Source organism: Telopea speciosissima, chromosome 10 (assembly GCF_018873765.1).
Source record: "Telopea speciosissima isolate NSW1024214 ecotype Mountain lineage chromosome 10, Tspe_v1, whole genome shotgun sequence".
Lineage (NCBI taxonomy): Eukaryota > Viridiplantae > Streptophyta > Magnoliopsida > Proteales > Proteaceae > Telopea > Telopea speciosissima.
This window is the reverse complement of record NC_057925.1, coordinates 23,265,292-23,290,265: the sequence shown is the minus strand read 5'-3', so window position 1 is coordinate 23,290,265 and position 24,974 is coordinate 23,265,292. Positions and strand designations below refer to the sequence as shown.

The window sequence follows — 24,974 nt, the reverse complement described above, 5'->3', positions numbered from 1 at the left end:
GTCTAGGATATAAATAAGTGAACTGTAAAGTGAACTTGTTGAGGGAAAAGTTTTAAAGTCTACTGATTCACCCCCCTCTCAGTGGCAATCACTGTTCAACAAATAGGTCTTTTCCTAGGGTGATGGATTTGGCATGGGTGTATAGTTTCTTTCCTTTTATTTTGGTTATTGAATTTCTTGTCTACTAAAAAAAATAAAAATAAATAAAACAAAAATAAAAAAGTTTTAGGGTGGGATTTTGATTTCTGTAAACTAACCTCAGCTCTTATCTCTTCCACTGTCGCCTGAAATCTTACATATCCAAATTCAGCAATCCTAACTAAGCTCCAACTAGCATCGCTAGCCTGTCCAAAGCAAACAACACATATTGTCCGAATCTTAATTATAAAAACATTTTAGTTTAAGGAAAATTGTTGAAATATTGATGATCAATACTAATATGAAGAAAAGGCAAGAGGTTGCATATAATATGGGTTTTGAAAATCTGAACCTTCTGAAGAAATGAGCACAATAGGTTTGGTGGTTTTGGGGAAGGGCTAGATATAATGTGGTTTAAATTAGTATGAGAAGAAAGAAAAAAAAAAAAAAAACAATGTGGTTAAATTTAGTAAGAAAAGCAATAAAAAGAGAAAAGGGTAGGTTACAAATAATAAAAGCTCCTATGAGGATAAACAAACAGGCTACCTTAGAGCAGGATGGAGTGTATTAGTGTAGATACCAATGAAAAGAATCTACCCATCAAGCACCAGGAAAAAACATACAGCAAAGAAACAAGAGATGATGCCCATTTACTCACATTGCTTGGGAACTGATCCAGTGTAAATCCTGCCATTCCAATAATTGCATGAACTGGAGCACTGTAATTTGTATTATTATATGTGTCTGTTCCATTTGCATCTTTCATAGGCATGGCCTTGCAATCTGTTTGATAAACGGCACACATTCTTTCATAGTTATGGACATGACCCCAGAGAGCTAGATCCACCTGATTCATGATCAGAAATGTATCTTATTTTAAATAAACAATCTCTAAAACAATGGTGAATGTAGATTTAAAATTTAGTCTGTTATAGAAGTTTCTCTTTCACACCTTGTCTCATTACATTTTTAAGAAATATCTTGTTGCAAAAGATACCAGTTACTTACCTTATAGTCCATTAGTAAAGGTTCTACAGCTTTGACAAAATTTTGATCTACACTTTTAAGTAGTCCTGATATGGAAGAGTACATTGGTCTATGCCTGCATGAGGTAATATGAATTAATTGAAGAAAAAGAAAAACTATGCAGAGAGGAAAACAAGACAAGGGATCAACCCAAAAGGGGATCAAAACATGATCCCCCTAACACGGACAAGCCGGTGGGTGGGGGGGGGGGGGGGGGGAATTTTGCTGCTACACAAGCCTAGCAGCCAAGGAATAGAATAATTCACTTCTCCATTGGGTTCATAAACACCCTCCTAGGTTTTAGTATTTTCTAAAATACCCTTTAAGATCCTATTTCCTTGACTGCTAGCCTTGTTCCTGCTACAAGTGTAGCAGCAAAATTTCGTTGGGGGGGGGAGGAACAAAGGCGAAAACAGAAAACACTTCACAGCCCAAAAGACCCCAAACACTAACTCCCAAGCAACCAAAGAAAAATCCAAAAAGACTTTCCCATCACAGATTTGACCAAGAAGGCAAGACACCCCACTTCTGAACCAAGAAACAGTTCCTTCCGGATCTCTTACTTACCCTTAAGCAACAGGCTAATATATTTTTCTTAACATCCTGATGGATCTCTTGAATGAATTGGGGAATGAGTCTGGATCTTTGGCGAAAGATCCTAGCATTCCTCTCATTCTATAGGTGACAAAAATAGTAGAACAGAATGCAAGACACACAATTCTGCCAATGGAGTCCCCACCGAACTCATGAGCATGGCACACGATTAATCCCAATGGATCTCTTGAAATTGGGGAATGAGTTTGGATCTTTGACGAAAGATCCCAACATTTCTCTCATTCCATAAGTGAGCTCTCATGTCTCAAATGAAAAACCATAATCTCTTAATATATTTCTTCCATGCTAGGGGTGTAAGTTTGGTCCTGTCGGCCCGAACCCGCCTTGGCCCGTCCTAAGCCCGAACAGGGCCTAGGCTGAGATATTTGGCCCTGAGGGCGGATTAGGGTTGGAAATTTCTGGCCTTGAGTCAAGGTTGGGTCGGGCCAGGGTTGAAGCCTCAGGCTAAGCCCGGCCCGGCCCGACCCTGTTTTAAGTTAAGACTATAAAATATATATTGATATAATATATATATATATATATATCTATTATAAACTTTAAATGTCACCCACATTTTGTAATATAATATATTATATATGAAGACAATGAGTGATACAATATATTTTATTACAATGTTATTTTACGTAAAATTGATAATTTTCTCCCCAACCCATTCTAGCTCATGCATTTCCTTCCCCCTACCCATGACTAGAGCCAATCAGAGTCAGACCGGCCCGACCCTGAGGGCGGGTCAGGGTTGCATTTTTTTAGCCCTAAATCAGGGTTAGGTCGGGTCTGGGCCCAGCTAAGGGGACTTTGGGTTGGACTAGGGTTCCATAAAGCCCGGCCCAACCCAACCCAGCCCTATTCCATGCAATACATACACAATTTTGTCAATATTGTAGCATCGGTAGGAAAAAGAAAAAAAGAAAAAGAAAAAGAGAGGTGGAGGATGTTTCTGGTCATATTTACCCATGGAAAATTAACCAAGGAGTTCTTGACCGATCAACTGATCCCATGTCCATTTCCATCCATTTGTACTGCAATATAGATATTTTTTTTTTTTTATGTTTGTTAGTTTATGATTAAAGAAGATTTTAAGGATTGATAAAAACATGATGGAATAGAAAGATCAGGTTAATAATTACCTGCTCCGAGTCTGAGTTCCAATCATGCTCAGTAGAAATCACAGTGAAATGAATAGGCCCTTGCTCTATAGAATACCATGGCTTGTCCTTAGCAATAGTAGGCATAGGAAAATAGGTCTCATAAGCAACTCCGCATTCGCCACCTGAGTCAGGTGTTATATAGACCGATCCGGAGTCTACATAATCTCTCTCATGGTTACCAATTGCAGTCATATAAGAAACATGAGAAGCCAGAGGGACTATTTGGTGAAGGAAGAAATCCCATTCCACTAAGAATCCAGTTGCATAGCTGATATCCCCAATGTGAAAAATGGAATCCACATTGCCTGTTGCAACTTCTTGGGCTATGGCATCTGTTACTGATATTGATCCTGGCTGTTTATTTCACAACACAATCTCTAATAAGAATGTTGTGTGTACACACACGCGCCACATTATATATTGAATGGGAAGCAGTTTTCTGTACAAGAGTGTGGCCTACGCCAGCACTCCCATGTGTCTATCTCTCTCCTCCTTAAAATAAAGAGGCAGAGGTGTCTTTTCATAAGGGGAGAAGAGAGATAGACTCATGGGAGTAAGGGCGTAGGCCTCACTTCTGGACAGAAAACTTTTTCCCATATTGAATTTATCATGTAAAGAAGATGTATTAAATTATGACATTCTGAGATCGATAGATGGCCATTTTCCCTACATATTGTCCTAGCAAGTTGATGAATCGAAATTTTGAGGTTATGACCTGAATGTAGTGCTCAACGGAGGCATCACGAGGCGCCTTCCCCAAGTCCCCGTATGCAAGGAATCTGAGCTCAGCTGATCCTCCTGCAGGTGGTGTCCAAAATTGAATCTGATCACTCCAACCGACTGAATCACTGCAATGTCACATTAATGTATCTCTTCTCAATATAGATGGAAAATAAATTTTCAAAAAAAAATTCGCATTTCTAATTCACCTTTGGCTATTCACTGTAGATTTGTATCTCTCTCTCTCTCTCTTCTCTAATTGTTTTTGATTACTTACCTTCCATATCTGTAGGAGTAAGTTGTTGAAGGTTGAAGTCCAGTCATGAGTGCAGTATGAATGTAGCCAGGGTCATGCCATCCAAAATCCTTGGCCGGGCTTGGTATCACGCTAGCTATATACCAATTTTAGAACCAAAAAACAGTGTCATTATATTATGCAATGTCTTCCCCCACAAATGAAGTAAGAAATAATAGAAAGAAAATCTCCAACACCCTCTATTTCCACAAAAAAAAGAATTAATTGGAGGATGAAAGCATTGTAATGGTTATTTATCAAGAAAGGGGAACTTGGTATTGTTCTATCAAGCTAATTAATTGAAAACAAAGCTCATGATTAGGATTGTCAAAGGGTCAGGTTCATAATAAAAGCTAATAACTTGGCATTGTTCTATAGGACTGTTGTATGACCGGCTACGATTTATAGGGCTGAATGTTGGGCAATTAAGAAATGTCATATTGAGAAACTATGTGTAATAGAGATGAGGATGTTAAGATAAATGTGTGAAAAAACTAGGAATGATAAAGTAAGAAATGAACATTTTAGAGCTGACTTGGGACTTGCCCCGATCAATGATGAGCTTTGAGAGAGTTGTTTGAGGTGGTATGATCATGTTCAACGGAGGCTTAGGAACACCCTAGTAAGGAAGAATGAGATGATCTTGATTGAAGGACATAAAAGAGCTAGGGATATACCTAAAATGACAACAGAGAAATTGTGAGGAATGACATGCATAGTCTAGGCCTTTTACCCAGTATGACCTCGGATAGAACCTATTGGAGGGCAAGGATTCATGTAGCAGATCCCATTTAGTTGAGATTTTCCTAACTTGCTAAGTTGTGCCTCTTTCATCTTACATTTATCTTTCATATTTGTTTTTTATTTTTATTTTCCATCTTTCATTAAATTGTGAGGAATGACATGCATAGTCTAGGCCTTTTACCCAGTATGACCTCGGATAGAACCTATTGGAGGACAAGGATTCATGTAGCAGATCCCATTTATTTGAGATTTTCCTAACTTGCTAAGTTGTGCCTCTTTCATCTTACTTTTATCTTTCATATTTGTTTTTTATTTTTATTTTCCATCTTTCATTTTTCATTTGTCATTTTTCATTTCTCATCTCATTTCTCACCCTCTTTCCCTTATCTCATCTCCTTTTTTGGTTTAGACCACAATTTTCCCTACTTTATTTTGTTTGAATCCATGAAGTCAACCCCATTAAGTTGAGATAAGACTGAATTTGTTGTTGTTGTTGAACAAATTAGGACTTATAAATGAATCCTTGTCCCCTCCAATTCGTTGTCCCCTCGAATTCCTCCAAAAATTACCACCTTATCTCCTGTCCGAAAACACTACCCAAGGTGGAGTCCACTCTCTCGTATTAAAGGATTTAAAGAAAATAGAGGTAATAATTATTCCTTATAGATACCTCATTTTATCACTCTGCAGTTGTGCGCATTCAAATTACAATGCATGCCCAAGTATAGGATGTTGGGTCGAACTAATTTGAACCTTAGACATCTTGGTGTTATCCTTAATAAATGTTGGGAACCGCATCCAAAAGTGATAGGGAAAAAGCATTCTGAAACTTATTAAAATACCCATGAAAGGTTGAATAATTAAAACATCTAGTCAAACAACCTCGAAAACAAAAATCTTAGGTTGGGTGTGTTTCGAGGTTCCATTTCAAATCCCACTTTGGGAAGATTTTGAAAATTTTTTTTTTAACATCTCATTAAAAAATGAAACTAAAATTTTACAAAAAAATTTTGTTTTTATCTTAGGAAAGTACTTGGAACGACCTTTCTTATATACTAAAATCACAAACTTGGACCAATGTGTTCCTACTTCCTGCAACGCAACAAGCAAGTGGGTGGTCGGTGCACCCAATCAGCATATGACACAAATATAATTTTTTGGCCGACATATTTGAGTAATTTCAGTTGGATAACGTTCCTTGGAAGACAAATTACCTCATTGATAAATTAAAACCCTACCAATGTCTAAAGGTTTCAAAAGAATGTTGGAAGTAATTAAGCATGGTCTCTTATCTTAAATCCTGTCTCAACTCTCAGGTATTCGTTTCTCAATTTTATAACTTGGAAGTGTGCATGACTTCAACTCCTCATTTTAGTATCATTCTCTTTCTAGGTTAATCTTCTATCTACTATAAAATTTCAATTCTATTTATTTTCTTTTAATTTTTTTTTTTTTGGTAGTTTTTTTTTGAGTAAAACTTTTTTTTTGGTAGTTATATGATTGTAAGTGATGGTATATAACTATTGCCCTTCACTATGTATCAGTGATATACCCATTTATATTTATATATATATATTTTTTTAGGATTTCTTCATTGTTTATTATTTTTATATATTTTGATTCTTAATCTTAGAATAAGTGCATGGCTTGGCTTCTATACTTTTTATTGTAGGAATTGCAAGTAAGTAATGAGTATATTTTTTATTTCTGATAATTTTAAATCTGATTTTAATTATTTTTTTGGCGTAATTAGGTTCTTTATATATATATATATATATATATATATATATATTATTTTTGGTAAAAATTAGGTTCTTTATATTGATGTTTTAGTTATCCTAATCATGCCATTATTTAAAATAGGAATTTTGGTATTTTGAATTTATTTTTTATACTAGTCTATAATTTTTTATGGGAAGAATAACACTGCCCGGTCGCGTGGCCCCAGCACTCGGGCAAAGGCCAATGAAGGGACGCAGGGCAATCATTTCAAGGGTGCTATGTTATTTATATATAACGACATTCTTTGTGGGGAGCATGGTCTCCCTATGTCTAGGCATGGGTGGTACAATCCCCCATAAAGAACTCTTCTCCAATATATTTCATTATAATATGATTTTTCATGGAAGGGAGAGGAAGAAAAATAATTATTGCTAAAAAAGGAAGGGGGAAAAGAACACCGTCTGGAGTGTGTCCTACGCCAGCACTCCCATGGATCTATTTCTCCTACTTAAAATAAGGGGGCGGAGGTGTCTTTTCATATGGAGAGGAGAGAGATGGACTCTTGGAAGTGCTCGCGTATAAAAACTACTTCTCGAAAAAAAAACACAAAAATAAAACCAAAGAAGAATAAAAAAGGGATCAAATTAAGGACTCACTGCACATATCATCTTGTGTAAAAGTAGTAACTTCTGATGTTTGAGACCTTCCATTGCCAAATTGAACTTGTTGAGGGTTTTGGTCTCCACTCACCCATGTTAATCTCATCTGCCACAAAACAAACACAAACAATATTGTCTAATTAATTCAAAATCAAAGCCTATAAATATATATCAAGTTTATGAGATCATGAAAACACAATCAAATTACCGATTCGCCAGTTGAATCCACACTTGAGAGATGACCGTACAAAGGAGCATTTGGATTAGCAAATTTCACTGGCTTTGTTCGTCTTAAAATGCAAGGTGTATCGAACCCCCCAGTGAAGAACAAAAACTCTATATCAGTTCTGATGTTAATGACATGAAATGTTAATGAAGCACTACATGTTGTCACTACACAGAAGCCATTAATGTTTTCCTGGCATTCGGTCTTATTGCAACTGAGAAAATTTGGATCATTTCGCAAGTATTGAGCCTGTAGTTCCAAACAAAAAAAAAAAAAAAAAAAAAAAAAAAAAAGTCCAAATTAATCAGTTGCATCTAATTTGAGAGAGAGAGAACATAAAAGATCCTATGTATGATTGGAGCAAGAAGGGATGTTGTGAAGGAGACTCCACGGCGGAGACACGATGAGAGATGTGAATGTGAGAAAAATCTGGATTTTTATCCTCTCAAGTGCATTGCTCAATGCATCTCACTTGAGAATCCAATCATAACAACATGGGCAGTGGTGTCATTTTATCTTCTCAAGTGTTGGGTGTACGGTTGGATTCTCAAGTGAGGTGCATTGGGCAGTGCACTGCACTTGACAAGATAAAAATCCATCTATTCAAGGATTTACAACATGATATTTTTCAATCTGGCCTGATACTACTTGATTCCTAAATTTGATGGAAATATTTTCCATGTCAAGATTTAAATATTGACTAAATTTGAGAAAATTGATGCATGCTTGTTTCATTGTAATGCTCTTAAAATTTTCATGGAATACTTGTCAATTTGACCATTGAAAAATTAAGAATAAATTTCAATATATGGTGGGTAATATGGTTGAGATAGCTTATCAAATTTGACAAATCACATATTAAGAATGCCCTCCAATATATCAAATCATCAATCCATGTGACCAAAAAATGGGTATTTTAGGAAAGTATTGATGACATGGGTAGTATTTTTGGAGAGAAATTAACAGATGTGGATGAGAAAAAAAGACACTAACTATTAGGGAGAAAATGAGAGAGATGTGCAGGAAGGGTTTCTGTAGCCTTAATATCTATCACATGATAGCTTGGATGAGGTCCAAATTTTGTGGACAAGTAAACCTAAAGTCTGTTGGTTATTTGTAAAATTTCAGCTTCAATGGAGTTCGCCAAATAGCAAAATAAAGCTTTGTAAAATATAAAGTGCACAATATTGATTGGAGTATCATGGGCATGAACGAACATACATGAGGGAAATTTATCAAAATTGAGTATGAAATTTGACATGACTAATCTAGACCATGTCTTCTGCATCCGACAATTAAAATAACACTAAGAAAATTTGATACATAACTAATCCAAACCATCCTTCGAATGAAATGGTCTTTTGCAAAAATAAGGGTGGGCTTGGCAAGAATCTTATGCAAAATGAAAATATGCTTCTATTATTTTGGGAGGACTAGAGGGACATATAATTAATTCAAATGGGAAGAGTGACTTTAAGAATGTGGGGTGTAGGATCTAGTGTTGGTATTTGAATTGAAAGTAAATTTTTTTTAAAAGTGTGCTATAAGTTAGTAATAATTTGTTAAACAAGGAAATTTCCTTTTAATATTAAATGGCAGAGGTAATATATTACAGTAGCCAATGACAACTTAATATTCAGAACCATTGTGTTATTTTTTTTTTTACAGTACCTATGGTCAAATGTGAAATCTTAGGAAAGTGGGATTAAAAAATAAGACTAAGATGTGGGAGATGTGATTCAAGTACTATCAGGTGGACTCTTATCAAGAACTCATTAGTTTACTAGGATTTCAATACATTTGTCTTATGAAAATATAAGAGGCTTTATTTTTTCTTCATACTTATAAAAAAGTAACAATTGGGTATATATTCTAGAAATAAATAAATAAAATAAAATAAAATCAGACTTGATATTAAGAGAAAGGGTCAGTGTTCTCTGTGAGAAACGTGGCCTTGCACGCACGGGGCCAATGAGAGCACCCACATTAGCATTTTGGAGGGCAGGATTTTCGGGATTTTTTTCCTCTCAATTACGCTGCCCGTACTTGAAGTTAAGTACATCTAACAAAGGAGGCAGAAATGACTATCCTACCCCCTGCCCGAACACACTGCCCAAGGTAAGGTTCATGTGGGGTCCACCTCCCTCTATTAGATGTACTTGATGTCAAGTACGGGCAGTGTAATTGAGAGGATACAAATTCGGATTTTCTCCTTTCATGGGGGTGGGTTGATCATTTCACCCTCCTCTGTGTTCTGAGCATTTGGTAGTATACTCCCTCACCGAGAACTTTCTTCCAAAGAGAAAATGCTAGAATAGCATATGTCAAAACCTTAATTTTCTATCTTTTAGGCAAAAATAAACAACAGATCATGGAGTTACCTTTACAGGATAATGACAGAGAAGAGGAAGGCTGCTTAAATCTCCAGTCTGTATGTACATTGCATCATCCAGAGGACAATCTGATAAACTTTTCACATCCAAAAACCATTATATTAAAAGAACAAAATAGAAAAATCTCAAAAAGAGGAAAAATTTAATTTTGAAATAGGTGTAATATTTTTGTTTTCACATACCTGGTATTAGAAGGTGAGATCATGGCAACCCAATCAGAATCTGAAGGGCGCAAAACCCCACTAACAGTAACTGTTACATTTTGGTCATTAGAAAGTCCAGACCCTGCAACTGAATCCACATTGATTCGAATATATGGATTTGGATCAAGACAATGCTTAAAAAATCTTCTGTTTAATACCCGAAAATCCGATATTGCAGTGTGATCTTGAAACTCTGCTATAGACTTGTCAATCTCAAAAGATGAATAATTAAAAGATGATGATGATGATGATGATGGATTCTGAGGATGACAAGGTTTTCACTGATGATGATGAACTCAACAAAAAAAGAAATAAGAAGAAGAAAGAAGAGAAATTCCAAGATAGAAGAGAATTCATGATTTTGAAAGTAGAAGAGGAAGAAGAAGAAGAAGAAGACAATGGAGATGATTAATGTTAACGTTGTTATATTTATGTATAACTTGGTTATTTAAGTTCCTTAGAGGAGAAATGAGTTCAATATTGTAAGAATTGGGGCACGATTACTTAATTTTTATTTTAAGAGTTGAAATCTTTTCTTATTAATAACGCTAGTACGCTTAGCTTATTTTCAAAGTTATTGAATTAGATGATCTTTTTTTCTCATTAATCTATTATTTATTAGTTGTATTAGTAGTACTATTCGCTACGTTTTGGAATATTTTCGTATAAGAAAATTGAGAGAAGGAGATTTCTTATTAATAACGCTAGACGCTTAGTTTTTTCAAAGGAATATTTTTATTTTTTCGAATATTCTGTATAAGAAAATTGAGAGCAAGGGAACAGCTAGCGATTCATGGTCAGTCATACCCATGTGTGGTTTTTTGAAAGGAGTAGATCGAATCTCCTCAGTTTCTAAGTCATTCAACAGGGGGAGGGGGTTCAGTTTTTTCTTTTTTTAATATATTTTTTATACTGGATCTGATCCAAAATCTTTACATAGTAGTCATCAGATTTAAGGTAGAGATTGCTAGTTCGACTCTTTCTTCCATTGGAAGAATCAACACTTATTCCAGAAAAGACCTGATTTACTGTAGGCGATAGGGGAGGAGGGGTCACGAACTCAAAACTAACATACCCCAAACACTACTACGACCAATGGTCCCAATCATCAGTCCAAGACCGATGTCCCTAAGTAGGTATTTGATCACTAAGCTAGCCTTGGATACGTAGCTAGCTAGAGAGTACTAGTCAAGTCATTTTTCCTATTGCAGCGGCTGTCCCTTCCTCATCCATCATCAACCATGAGTTGGAAGCTATCTTAATTGGTGTCGAAGAGCTCGTCATTAGAGGATATGAATATGTGCGGATTATTATCCTCTCTAATTCCTAAAGCTCGGCAGTGCGGCAGTGCTAGGTGGAGATGTCGACACGTGGCAGCTCGGACATCCAATGGTCCGAGCTCAACATAGTGAATGAGCTCGGACCATTGGATGTCTGAGCTGCCACGTGTCGGCATCTCCACCTAGCACTATCGCATTGCCGAGCTTTAAGGAATTGGAGAGGATAATTTTCCGAATATGTGCATATCCATTCTGATTCACGGAGTGTTATTGATTATATCAAAGGGACCAAGGCAGCTCCTTGGCAATGCTGGTGGTTTGTTGATTGTATTAGAAGACAGCTAACCAGATTTATTATCAGATCCAATCGCATGAATCTTCTCCATATGGCATGCGATGTCCTTATTGCAAGAGATGAGCATGCAATATTCCCTTTCCTCATCTTCTCTTGTTTATATTTGTAAAGTTAGTCAATAGAATAGGAAAGTCATCCGTCAAAGGATCTCTTTACATTGTATATCATTGTTTTCAATTCATTCAATAGAAATCAAGCTATTACAACCTATGGGAATTGCTATTCTAACATGGTATCAGCCACTATTCGATCTTCTTAGAGTTCTTCCAGCTCCACCATGGCCGAGGCCCCCCATCACCATCTCATCTCCCTATTTTCTCCATTCCTTGAATAAAACAAGGTCTTCTTTAGTTACTCCATTGCTTGATGGGGATAACTATCCCACTTGGTGTCGCTCCATGCTAATGGCCTTGGAAGCGAAGAACAAAGTTTGTTTTCTTGATGGTTCCCTCAAAGCTCCTGCCTCCGACTCCATCGACCACCCTCATTGGGTACGTTGCAATAGCATGGTTCGCTCCTGGATTATGCATTCTGCCATCTCTTCCATTGCTCATAGCATCCTCTGGATCGATTCGGCCGCCAATGTTTAGATCGACCTCCATGATCGTTTCTCACAAAAGAATTCTCCTCGCATTTTTGAGATCCGTCATGCCCTCTCCACACATGTCCAGGGGCCGGATTTGATCTCTGCCTACTTCACCAAGATCAAGGCCCTTCGTGATGAACTCTTATCCTACCGCGCCTTTCCATCTTGCACTTGTGGTGTCGTGTCCACCTTACACACCGTCCTCTCTGAAGATTATTTAATGGATTTTTTGCAAGGCTTAAACGAGGCATACACAGCTGTTTGTAGCCAGATCTTACTCATGGACCCTTTGCCTGCTGTCAACAAGGCTTACTCTTTGCTCCTTCAGGAGGAACGCCAATGATCCATTCACGATGCTCGCTCTCTCCTACCTGATTCGGCTGCAATGGTTGTTGCTTCTCCCAAAACCGAACCAACGCCTCTTGCTGCTGCTGCCCAATCCTCTTCTTCTGGCACCAAACCGCATTATCACTGCACCTACTGTGGCAAAGATGGCCACTCTGAATCTCGGTGCTACAAGAAGCATGGGTTCCCGGATGCATGGAAGGATTGTGCTGGCTCTAAACGTTCTGACAATGGCAGCCGCTCTGCTCGCCCACTCATTGCTGCTATGGCCGCTACCAATGTTGCTCCCACTTCCACACCTATCCTCACGCCTGCCCAGGTTCAACACCTCATGTCGTTGCTTCCCCCTGGTGCTCATCCCTTGGTCAATATGACAGGTCATATCCATTCCTTCCCCTCTTCCACTTGGATTCTTGATTCAGGGGCCACCCACCACATTACCTTTGATTCTTCCCTCTTCAATAGCTTGGAAGCCACTTCCACATCCCCTCCCATCACCCTCCCTGATGGTTCCCAAGCACCAGTTACCTACGCTGGGACCATTTCTCTTACCTCTACAATTTCTTTACACTGTGTTTTACTTGTTCCAACTTTTCGTTATAATCTTCTCTCTATTAGTGCCTTAACTGCTACTTCTCCATTTTTGATTTCATTTTCTTCTGAAGCTTGTGTGTTTCAGGACCCTCACTCGAAGAAGATTATAGCAGCGGGTAAGAAACGAGGTGGCCTCTATTTTCTTGAGGTTGGTCCAATTGCTTCCGTGGTATCTCAAGGGGACCATTTCGATCTCTGGCACTGGCGCTTGGGCCACCCCAGTTCTTATCCCCAACCCCATTAACATTCCCTTAACTCTACTATAACTATTTCTAATAAGTGCACATGCACTGTATGTCCATTAGCTAAATAGTCACGGCTTCTATTTTTTTCTAGTGCAATTATAAGTACGCATATTTTTTTTTGATTCATGCTAACATTTGTGGACCATACCAAACACGCACTTTGTCATGTGTTCGTTATTTCCTTACCATCGTTAACGACTTTTCTTGTAGTACATGGTTTTTCTTACTGCAATCTAAAACTGAAGTGAATCATTTGATCCCATATTTTTTTTTCACTAATTCAAACCCAATTTTAATGTGCTATCAAATGTTTTCGATATGACAATTCGTTTGAGTTTTTCAACAGTGCTACCTGTGTTTTTTTTTTTCCCAAACACATGGGTTTATTCAGCAATCTAGTCGTATGCATACACCCAAAATGGGGTTTTGAACGTAAACATTGGTACCTCCTCAATATTGCCCGTGCTTTACGTTTCTAATCGCATTTACCTTCAGAATTTTGGGTTGAATGCATCCTAACTGCTGCTTATTTAATTAATCGCCTCCCCACCCACCTTCTCTTGAACCCCTACATCGTACCCCCTTCGTCTCCACCATTTACGAGTTTTTGGGTGCCTTGTCTTTAGGAGAAATCCTGTTGTTCACCATAAATTCTATCAACATGCTTCTCCTGGCGTGTTTATTGGGTACCGTCATGGTCATAAAGGATACCGTATACTTGATTTTATTTCACAAAAAATCTATGTTAGCCGTGACGTTACATTCCATGAGACTATATTTCCATATGCAATGCTTCCCACCCCACTTGCACCAGGCTCACCCGTATTACCCTTACCTCACCCCACCCAACTTGACCCTCTTAGTGCTCCCTAAGATGTCCCTCCCCATGACCCACACCCTTGGCCGAACCTGCTTCCACTATACCGTCCTCTAGACCCTAGCGCACGAAGCAGCCCCGTCCCCTGCCACCGCCGCCAATTGCAGGACTATGTGTGCAATCTTACCAAGTCGTTATCATCCTCTTCTATTTCAAGTTCGGTCACACCCCACCCCCATAGTTCTTTTCTTTCTAATGCTCGTTTAAGTGACTCTCATTTAGCTTTTCTCACCTTTATTGTTTCTACTGATGAACCCCGTAGTTTTTCTGAGGCTATGAAATTTGCAAAATGGTGTGCGACCATGCAGGCCGAAATTGCAGCTTTGCAACCAATAATACCTGGTCTCTTGTTCCCCTTCTCCAAGGCAAGAAAGCCATTGGTTCGAAATGGGTCTACAAGATCAAACGGCGATTCGATGGTACCATTGAGCGCTACAAAGTTTGACTCGTCACAAAGGGTTATACACAGCTTGAAGGGGTTGACTATCATGACACCTTTGCGTTTGTCACCAAGCTTGTTACTATCCATGTCTTACTTTCCATTGCCACTACTTGTGGTTGGCGTCTTCTTCAAATGGAAGTTAACAATGCGTTTCTTCATAGTGACCTAGATGAAGAGGCCTACATGTCCCCTCTGCGGGGGTCGTTCTTAAGCACATCTACAGGGAGTCCAATCAAGTGATAGATCACCTATCTAAGTTGTAAGCTTCCATTGGCTGTGAATATACTTTTGATTCCTTGCCCTCTGATATCGAAGCATGTATAGTTAGGAATCTCAGAGGGTGTCAATACACTCATCTGAAATGTAAATAGGAAATCCTTTTGTGCCTATAGTGGAGGCCGTTGTTGTTGGCCTCCCATTTTTTTTGTTCTTTTTTTTTTCTTCATATTTAATATATAACTCTCCTTTTCCACCAAAAAAAAAAAACTATATAACCAAAATCCTCAAGTTAACCAACAGAAAGACTATATTTCAGAAAACATCAAAAAGAGCCTCATCAATCAAGACTAAAGGTGGCACTATGACCCGCCTAAATTTAAGCCGCATGAAAGATTAACCGTTGCTTGAGATACTGTAACTCCCTTGTCCCCCCTCACACTCCCCACCCCTGGCTGCCCTTTTCTCTTGGAGATGGGATGTCACCCCAGGGAATCCTCTTGGGCTGCTAGCCTTAGAGCCTATGGGCCCTTCGAATGACCAAATACTAATTCAGGAGTCATCATCTCTCTCTCTCTCCTCTGCTACTTTATAAGTGGATATTTGATTACTATTCCAAGCACATAACTGAAATCCTCAAGTTGAACCACAAAGGTGGCATGCACTATGACGAATAAAATTTTGCTGCTATACTCGTAGCAGGAATGTTCCTGCTACAAGACTGGCAACCAAGGAAATGGGATCTTAAAGGGTATTTTAGAAAATACTAAAACCTAGGAGAGTATTATGAATCCAAAGGGGAAGTGAATTATTTCATTTCCTTCGTTGCCAGCCTTGTAACAAGAACATTGCTACTACAAGTGTAGCAACAAAATTTTTCCCACTATGACCCCCTTGAATTTAACCCATGTGAAAGATTAACTGTTGGTTATATAGGGGGAGTCCTATAGATGAATTTCATGTCAAATTTGACGGTTCAACTTAATCACATAACAAATTTTTATCGGTACCATTTTTTTTAGTTTATGCTATGACAATGTAAGAGACTTTGTTTTCTTAGTACTTAAAAAAGTTAAAAGAAAAAAATAAACATTGGGGAGATTTTAAAAAAATGGAAATTAACTTGATATTAAGCTAGCATCCTATGTATCTATCTCTTTTTCCCCCCTCCCTCTTTACCCCTCCCCACCCCCTTGAAACAATTCCCTTAACCCCTCAAAGGGAAGAAGAGAGAGATAGACACATAAGGTAAAGAAGGAAGAAGAAAGAAGTAAATTTCACAGATAGAAGATAATTCATGATTTTGAAAGAAGAAGAAGAAAAAAAATGTTAAATGTTTTCGATTATAACAGGTTTCTCCTCGATCGGTAAAAATAAGTGTGAATTCTAATAAAACTGGCCTGGTGGCAAGAATTCCAGCTGTTGACCGAGGGGGGGGGGAATAGGCTTTTGGGTAAGGAAAGTATATTAATTGTGAATGAAAAATGTATTAAATAGCTATCAATTAAAGGACTTATTGATAAGCTAAGGAAGATGGTCGGCACACAAAACCTTATGTTAGCCTCTTATGTCAAATATCAAATCGTAAACTCAATCGAATATCCGCATATTTGATTCTTTTCCTTGGTTTTTTCCAGAGTTGACTGTCTTTTCTTATTAACTAATTAATAATAATTGGCACAATTTGGTGAATTTTTTTAATATTCTGCCTAATAAAATTGAGAGGAGGGGACCAGTGATCCATTATTTTTTTTTCTCGTACTTGGTCTGAAAAGAGTAGAATTCCCTCAGTTGTTACCTACATTTTCTTATAGGGTATTCAATATTTTTGAGAATTTTCTTTCCTATTTCTATGTCTAATGAAGTATAATGTTTTGCTATTTACCACATGGGAGTACATGAGTTAGTCCATGTGATAGAGGATCAAGAAAGCTCTCACTGGTACAATTTTAGCCTAAAATGGGTAGACATGGTATCTAAAATTACAAAACGGTTGTATTTTATATTCATCTCCATTTGATTGCATTTTGGTAATTTTACGAAAATGTTGAATTAAGCTATATTTGGTAACGCTCTCATTGGTAATTCGAAAATTAGACCAAGGACTGATCCTCTAGATCAGTCATTAGAGATGGATCAAAGACATAACTAAAAGAATGACTACTCGGCACCAAGCGAAGAACAAAGTTTGTTTTCTTGATGGTTCCCTCAAGGCTCCTACCTCCGACTCCACCGACCACCCTCATTGGTTATGTTGCAATAGCATGGTCCGCTCCTGGATCGTGAATTCTACCATATCTTCCATTGCTCATAGCATCCTCTGGATCGATTCCTCCGCCAATGTCTAAACCGACCTCCATGATCGTTGCTCACAAAAGAATTCTCCTTGCATTTTTGAGATCCGTCGTGCCCTCTCCACACGTGTCCAGGGGACGGATTCGATCTCTGCCTACTTCACCAAGATCAAGGCCCTTCGTGATGAACTCTTATCCTACCGTGCCTTTCCATCTTGCACTTGTTGTGTCGTGTCCACCTTACACACCATCCTGTCTGAAGGTTATTTAATGGATTTTTTGCAAGGCTTAAATGAGGCATACACAGCTATTTGTAGCCAGATCATACTCATGGATCCTTTGCCTGCTGTCAACAAGGCCTACTCTTTGCTCCTTTAGGAGGAACGCCAACGATCCATTCACGATGCTCGCTCTCTCATACCTGATTCGGCTGCCATGGTCGTTTCTTCTCCATAAACTGAACTAGCGCGTCTTGCTGTTGCTGCCCGATCCTCTTCTTTTGGCACCAAACCGCATTATCACTGCACCTACTGCGGCAAAGATGGCCACTCTAAATCTCGGTGCTACAAGAAGCATGGGTTTCCGAATGGATGGAAGGACCGTGTTGGCTCTAAACGTTCTGACAATGGCAGTCGCTTTGCTCGCCCACTCATTGCTGCTATGGTCACTACCAACCCTGCTCCCATTTCCACACCTACCCTCACGTCTGCCTAGGTTCAACACCTCATGTCATTGCTTCCCCCTGATACTCATCCCATGGTCAATATGACAGGTAATATCCACTCCTTCCACTTGGATTCTTGATTCAGGGGTCACCCACCACATTACTTTTGATTCTTCCCTCTTCGATAGCTTGGAAGCCTCTTCCACATCCCCTCCCATCACCCTCCCTGATGGTTCCCAAGCACCTGTTACCCACATTGGGACCATTTCTCTTACCTCTACAATTTCTTTACACGGTGTTTTACTTGTTCCAACTTTTCATTATAATCTTCTCTCTATTAGTGCCTTAACTGCTACTTCTACGTTTCTGATTTCATTTTCTTCTGATGCTTGTGTGTTTCAGGACCCTCACTAGAAGAAGATTACAGCGACGGGTAAGAAACGAGGCAGCCTCTATTTTCTTGAGGTTGGTCCAATTGCTTCCGCGATATCTCAAGGGGGCCATTTCAATCTCTGGCACTAGCGCTTGGGCCACCCCGGTTCTTCTCCCCAACCCCATTAACATTCCCTTGATTCTACTATCACTATTTCTAATAAGTGCACATGCACTATATGTACGTTAGCTAAACAGTCACGGATTCCATTTTTTTCTAGTGCAATTACAAGTACACGTATTTTTTATTTGATTCATGTTGACATTTGGGGACCATACCAAGCACGCACTTTGCCTGATACTCGTTATTTCCTTACCATTGTTAACAACTTTTCTCATAGTACATGGCCTTTCTTATTGCAATCTAAAACTGAAGTGAATCATTTGATCCCATATTTTTTTTTCACTAATTCAAACCCAATTTCAATGTACTATCAAATGTTTTCGATCTGACAATGCGTTTGAATTTTTCAACAATGCTGCCTGTGTTTTTTTTTTTATCCAAACACATGGGATTATTCAGCAATCCAGTTGTGTCCATACACCCAAAATGGGGTTGTTGAACGTAAACATTAGTACCTCCTCAATATTGCCCGCGCTTTACATTTCCAATTGCATTTACCTTTGGAACTTTGAGACGAATGCATCCTAACTGCTGCTTATTTAACTAATCGCCTCCCCACCCACCTTCTCTTGAACTCCTACATCGCACCCCCCCCTCGTCTCCATCATTTACGAGTTTTTGGGTGCCTTGTCTTAGGAGAAACCCCATTGTTCACCATAAATTCGATCAGCATGCTTTTCCTAGCGTGTTTATTGACTACCCTCATGGTCAAAAAGGACACCATATACTTGATTTAGTTTCATAAAAAATCTATGTTAGCCGTGACATTACATTCCATGACACTATTTTTCCCTATGCAATGCTTCCCACTCCAGTTGCACCAGGCTCACCCGTATTACCCTTACCTCACCCCACCCAACTTGACCCTCTTAGTGATCCCAAGGATGTCCCTCTCCACAACTCCACACCCTTGGCCGAACCCACACCCTTGGCCGAGCCCACACCCTTGGTTGAACCCACACCCTTGGCCGAATCTGCTTCCTCTATACCGTCTTCTTGACCCTAGTGCACGAAGCAGCCCCCCCGCCGATTGTAGGACTATGTGTGCAATCTTATCAAGTTGTTATCATCTTCTTCTATTTCAAGTTTGGTCACACCCCACCCCCATAGTTCTTTTCTTTCTAATGCTCGTTTCAGTGACTCTCATTTAGCTTTTCTCACCTCTATTGTTTCTATTAATGAACCCTATAGTTTTTCTGAGGCTATGAAATTTGTAGAATGGCATGCGACCATGTAGGCCAAAATTGTAGCTTTGCAACCAACAATACCTGGTTTCTTGTTCCCCTTCCCCCAGGCAAGAAAACCATTGGTTTGAAATGGGTCTACAAGATCAAACGGCGATTCGAAGGTACCATTGAGTGCTACAAAGCTCGACTCGTCGCAAAGGGTTATACACAGCTTGAAGGGGTTGACTATCATGACACCTTTGTGCCTATCACCAAGCTTATTAATCCGTGCCTTACTTTCCATTGCCACTACTCGTGGTTGGCCTCTTCTTCAAATGGAAGTTAACAATGCATTTCTTCATGGTGACCTAGATGAAGAGGTCTACATGTCCCCTCCGCGGGGGTTGTTCTTAAGCACATCTACAGGGAGTCCAATCAAGTGATAGATCACCTATCTAAGTTGCAAGCTTCCATTGGCTGTGAGAAATATACTTTTGATTCCTTGCCCTCTGATAGCCAAGCCTGTATAGTTAGGGATCTCAGAGGGTGTCGATACACTCATCTAAAATGTAAATAGGAAATCCTTTTGTGCCTATAGTGGAGGCCGTTGCTGTTGGCCTCCAATTTTTTTTGGTCCTTTTTTTTTCTTCATATTTAATATATAACTCTCCTTTTTCCACCAAAAAAAAACTATATAACCGCAATCCTCAAGTTAACCAACAAAAAGACTATGTTTCTGAAAGCATCAAAAAGAGCCCCATCAATCAAGACCAAAGGTGGCACTATGACCCGCCTAAATTTAAGCCACATGATAGATTAACCGTTGCTTGAGATACTGTAACTCCCCTGTCCCCCCTCACACTCCCCACCCCTGGCTGCCCTTTTCTCTTGGAGATGGGATGTCACCCCACTTAATCCTCTTGGGCTGCCATCCTTAGAGCCTATGGGCCCTTTGAATGGGATCGTGATCGTCTACAGCCTGCTGCTCATAGTGGCCATAGCAGTGCACTATTGGGGTGAGCCGTAATGACCACCCTACCCCCGCTTGGGCAAGGCGCCCAGGCAGGAGTAAGGCGGTCATTATGCCTCACCTCATTAGTGCACTGCTATGGCCGCTATGGGTAGGCAGGCCGTAGACGATCTAGATTGCTTTGAATGACCAAATACAAAGGCAGGAGTCGTCCTCTCTCTCTCTCTCTCTTTTTCTATTTTATAAGTGGGTATTTGATTACTATTCCAAACACATAACTGAAATCCTCAAGTTGAACCACAAAAAAAGTATCTTTCAGAACACAAAAAAGAGCCCACAAATCAAGACTAAAGGTGGCATGCACTATGACGGATAAAATTTTGCTGCTATACTTGTAGCAGGAATGTTCCTATTAAAAGACTGGCAACCAAGGAAATGGGATCTTAAAGGGTATAGGAGAAAATACTAAAACCTAGAAGAGTATTATGAATCTAGAGATGAAGTGAATTATTTCATTTCCTTCGTTGCCGGCCTTGTAACAGGAACATTCCTAAACAAAAATTTTCCCACTATGACCCCCTTGAATTTAACCCACATGAAAGATTAACCATGGGTTATATAGGGGGAGTCCTATAGATGAGTTTCATGTCAAATTTGACAGTTCAACTTAATCACATAACCAATTTTTATCGATACCATTGTTTTAGTTTATGCTATGAAAATGTAAGAGACTTTGTTTTCTTAAAAGTTAAAAGAAAACAAATAAACGTTGGGGAGATTTTTTTAAAAAAAAATGGAAATTAATTTGATATTAAGCTAGCGGTATACCGTAAGCTAGCATCCTATGTATCTATCTCTTCTTCCCCCCTCCTCACCCCCTTGAACAATTCCCTTGCCCCCTCAAAGGCAGGAAGAGAGAGATAGACACATAGGGTAAAGAAGGAAGAAGAAAGAAATGAAATTCAAAAATAGAAGATAATTCATGATTTTGAAAGAAGAAGCAGAAAAAAAATGTTAATGTTTTCGATTATAACAGGTTTCTCCTTGATCGGTAAAAATAAGCATGAATTCTAATAAAACTGGCCTAGTGGCAAGAACTCCAACTGTTGAGCAGGGGGGGGGACACTAGGCTTTGGGATAAGGAAAATATATTAATTGTGAATGAAAAATGTATTAAATAGCTATCAATTAAATGACTTATTGATAAGCTAAGGAAGATGGTCGGTTATGTTAGACTCTTATGTCAAACATCAAATCGTAAACTCAATCGAATATTCGCATATTTGATTCTTCTCCTTGGTTTTTTCAAGAGTTGACTGTCTTTTCTTATAAACTAATTAATAATAATCGGTACATTTTTGGTGAATTTTTTAATATTCTGCCTAATAAAATTGAGAGGAGGGGACCAGTGATCCATTATTTTTTTTTCTCGTACTTTGTCTGGAAAAAGTAGAATTTCCTCAGTTGTTACCTACATTTTCTTATAGGGTATTCGATATTTTTTGAGAATTTTCTTTCCTGTTTCTATGTCTAATGAAGTATAATGTTTCGCTATTTGTCACATGGCAGTACATGAGTTAGTCCATGTGATAGATGATCAAGAAAGCTCTCATTGGTACAATTGTAGCCTAACATGGGTAGACATGGTATCTAAAATTACAAAACGGTTGTATTTTATATTCATCTCCATTTGATGGCATTTTGGTAATTTTACAAAAATGTTGAATTAAGCCATATTTGGTAACGCTCTCATTAGTAATTCGAAGATTAGACCAAGGACCGACCCTCCAGATCAGTCATTAGAGATGGATCAAAGACATCACTAAAAGAACGACTAATAGGCACCAAGCGTCCCAAGGGCCGACTCAACTGATTGGGTCACCAGATCCACCCCATGGCATTCTACTCAGATATTAATTTGACTTAGCAACCATCTAGAACATAATTTCCGCGTCATGGCTACTCAGCAACCACCTCAGCCAAGCTCTTAGCTTGACCAACACGCAACTAAATTGTAGGGATAATCTAACCTAACAAGTAACTTACCTAGTTAAGAGCATGCTTTTTGCATAGCCTCCTAGCAAATAGGTGTCCAACCCGAGGGGCGCCACATATCTAAATAAGGGACGCCCTAAAATGGTCTGCCATCACATAGGTTCTAAACCGATCTACCATCTCAACCCTATAAATTGCAATTCCTAGCCCAGGTAAGGGGGTCAAATTAATTTTTACTTTCTTGACTTTGAGAATTATCTGTTGCGAGAGGTTTAACTTAGGCATCGGAGTGACTCCGCCAGTTTAGACCGGCACTCCACTACTTAGCTCTTATTCTGTTTAGGTCAGCTCAATGCAGGAGAGCTCTGTTCAGATCTTGCCGCAACAGATCTCAATGAACATACATGCATAGGACACAAGAATGGGGTTAGGGTTACTTGAAATGCATAAGTGGCACGCTTTTCCAAAGGATTGCAGCATAAGCGTTCGATCCTTGTCTATCGATTCCCTACATGGCCCAAATCTCCTTTGTTCTTCGTTCTTGAGGAAGCAGAAAACTCTCTCTTGCTCTCAAGTTTAATCCAAAAAACAAAGTATTGTGTGCAACTAAATTTGAGTTAAGGTCTCTCCTTTTATAGAAAAAACCAATCTTAAAGATTCAAATAGACATATGTGATCGAACCACGTGGTTTGATCCTAAAGAGTGACCATAAGTTTTCCTTAATTACACAAAGGGACGGCACTACCAATGGTGTAACTTGAAAACCCTCTAAGATAGGTAATTTCATTACACTTTACCCCTCACAACCAACATCCACAATGCATGCTCACAAGTGTGGAATAAAAATACCTGCCAATGTGACAAGTGCATCACTAATTAATTCGGGAGTGTCAGGACCCATGATAGAAGAAATTATTTTAAACTCTTTTCAAATAATAATATCACATATAATATTATGGAGGCCTTGGATTTCGACCAATCATAGTCTGACAACTCATTCACTTGAATGTTCATCCTATCGGGGTGCGAAAACCTTAGGATCACCCAGATTCTTGTATATACCCCACATAATGAACGTCTGATGTGTAGTCAGTCCCGTCAGTAGACATCAATCATTGGATCACCATGATTACATGAAATAAACATGCAACAGTAAGTGCCTCTCACGTATGAGAAAAGAAACTACCAGAAATTCTCCTTATGATACAATTGTTGCATATGGGTTGTCATTGTTGGCAACTAAGCACAGAGCAGTGATAAGGTGGCCAGTCTTGAGGCTATGACAGTGTCCAGTGGCTTAGGAAATGTTGTTGGTTGCAGTTCAGAGCATTACAAGCATGGGTAGCAGCGGTACAAAGTGTTTGGAGGCTTATGGGTTCCTATTTCATAAGTCACCGCGGCTGTACTACCTTCAGGTATTTTTTCAGTGGGTCCTGCATCAGAATTTCAAAGAGGTTTGAACTAAAAAAAGTTAGTTCATCGAGTCCTCTTTCCAATGGTTCAAACGGTTCTTCAATCCAACGTCAAATGAGGGAGTTATGATTTTTTCCGTTTGGATGCACAAATTAGAAGCAAATCTGGAAAGTTGGATTTCAAATTTTTCTCTTGGCCAGCAGCTTAAGATCACTTTTTGGTCTCAGGGGTTTATATATAAATAAATTTAATTAATGTCTATGATGACATAAATAAGTGAGGTTAGAGGGGCTCTTTTTAAAATTATCAAAGTTTAAGAGATTTAAAAAAAAAAGGAAATCATTACTCTCCCACGTGAAGGTTGTGAATGGATGAGTTAAAAAGCTTTTCAAAAAGTCTTTGATTCCATTTAAAAGCTTTTGATTGGTTCTTCAAAAAGCACTTTGAAAACTGTGCCAATCTCTCTCTACCTTAAGAGAAGTATTTTAATCAATGCTTGATTGAAGATTCCTTTTATGTAAATTCCCTTGGCCCATCTAAAAAGGGCTGTTTAGTCTTTTACTTGATCTTTTGTAGAAAGAAGAGATAAATGGTTCTTCTTCTTCTCTAAGTGAAAAAGAAGCTACAGAACCGTGGAGTGGTTAAGAAAAAAAAAAGGGGAGAAAGGAGAGGGAAGAAGAAGAGAAGAAAAGAAAAGAAGAAAGAGGGGTTTTTGCTTGAAAAATAGAGCAACCAAATGGGTGAAAATGGAATCTGATTTCTCTCTCTACATTTTTTATTTTTGAAGAAATAGAAGGCTATTGTGGGGTTCCATCAAGCTGGTTCTCAATGGTTTTTGAAGATCTATTTATGGAGAAATTGGGGTTTATGATTGGTTCTTGAAGAAATACAAGAAGAGGAAGAGACAAGAAGAAAGGAGCAATCTGTGATCCCCTTATGGCAGTGTGCACTTGAAAACCCAAGTCTCTCCTTGCAAGGGAAGAGTTAGCAGTTCCAGTGGGCTCCATCACATTTGAGATCGGTACAGACAAATGGTTGTAAGGCTTCCAATCTTCCATTTTTCTTTGTGATTGTCTGTGTTCTCTA

At 38.8% G+C, this 24,974-nt stretch overlaps 1 protein-coding gene across 1 annotated transcript in view; it reads right to left on the bottom strand.

Annotated features, from left to right (window-relative positions):
* Positions 1-12,126, bottom strand: part of LOC122643437 (probable inactive purple acid phosphatase 27) — a 32,257-nt gene extending 20,131 nt beyond the window's left edge. The window contains exons 1-2 of the mRNA XM_043837058.1: positions 11,950-12,126; positions 9,883-10,149 (exon numbers count right to left, since the gene is read on the bottom strand). Of these exons, the coding sequence (XP_043692993.1) occupies positions 9,883-10,149; positions 11,950-12,126 (444 nt within the window). The remainder of the gene's footprint in view (positions 1-9,882; positions 10,150-11,949) is intronic.
* Positions 12,127-24,974: the final 12,848 nt, after the last annotated feature.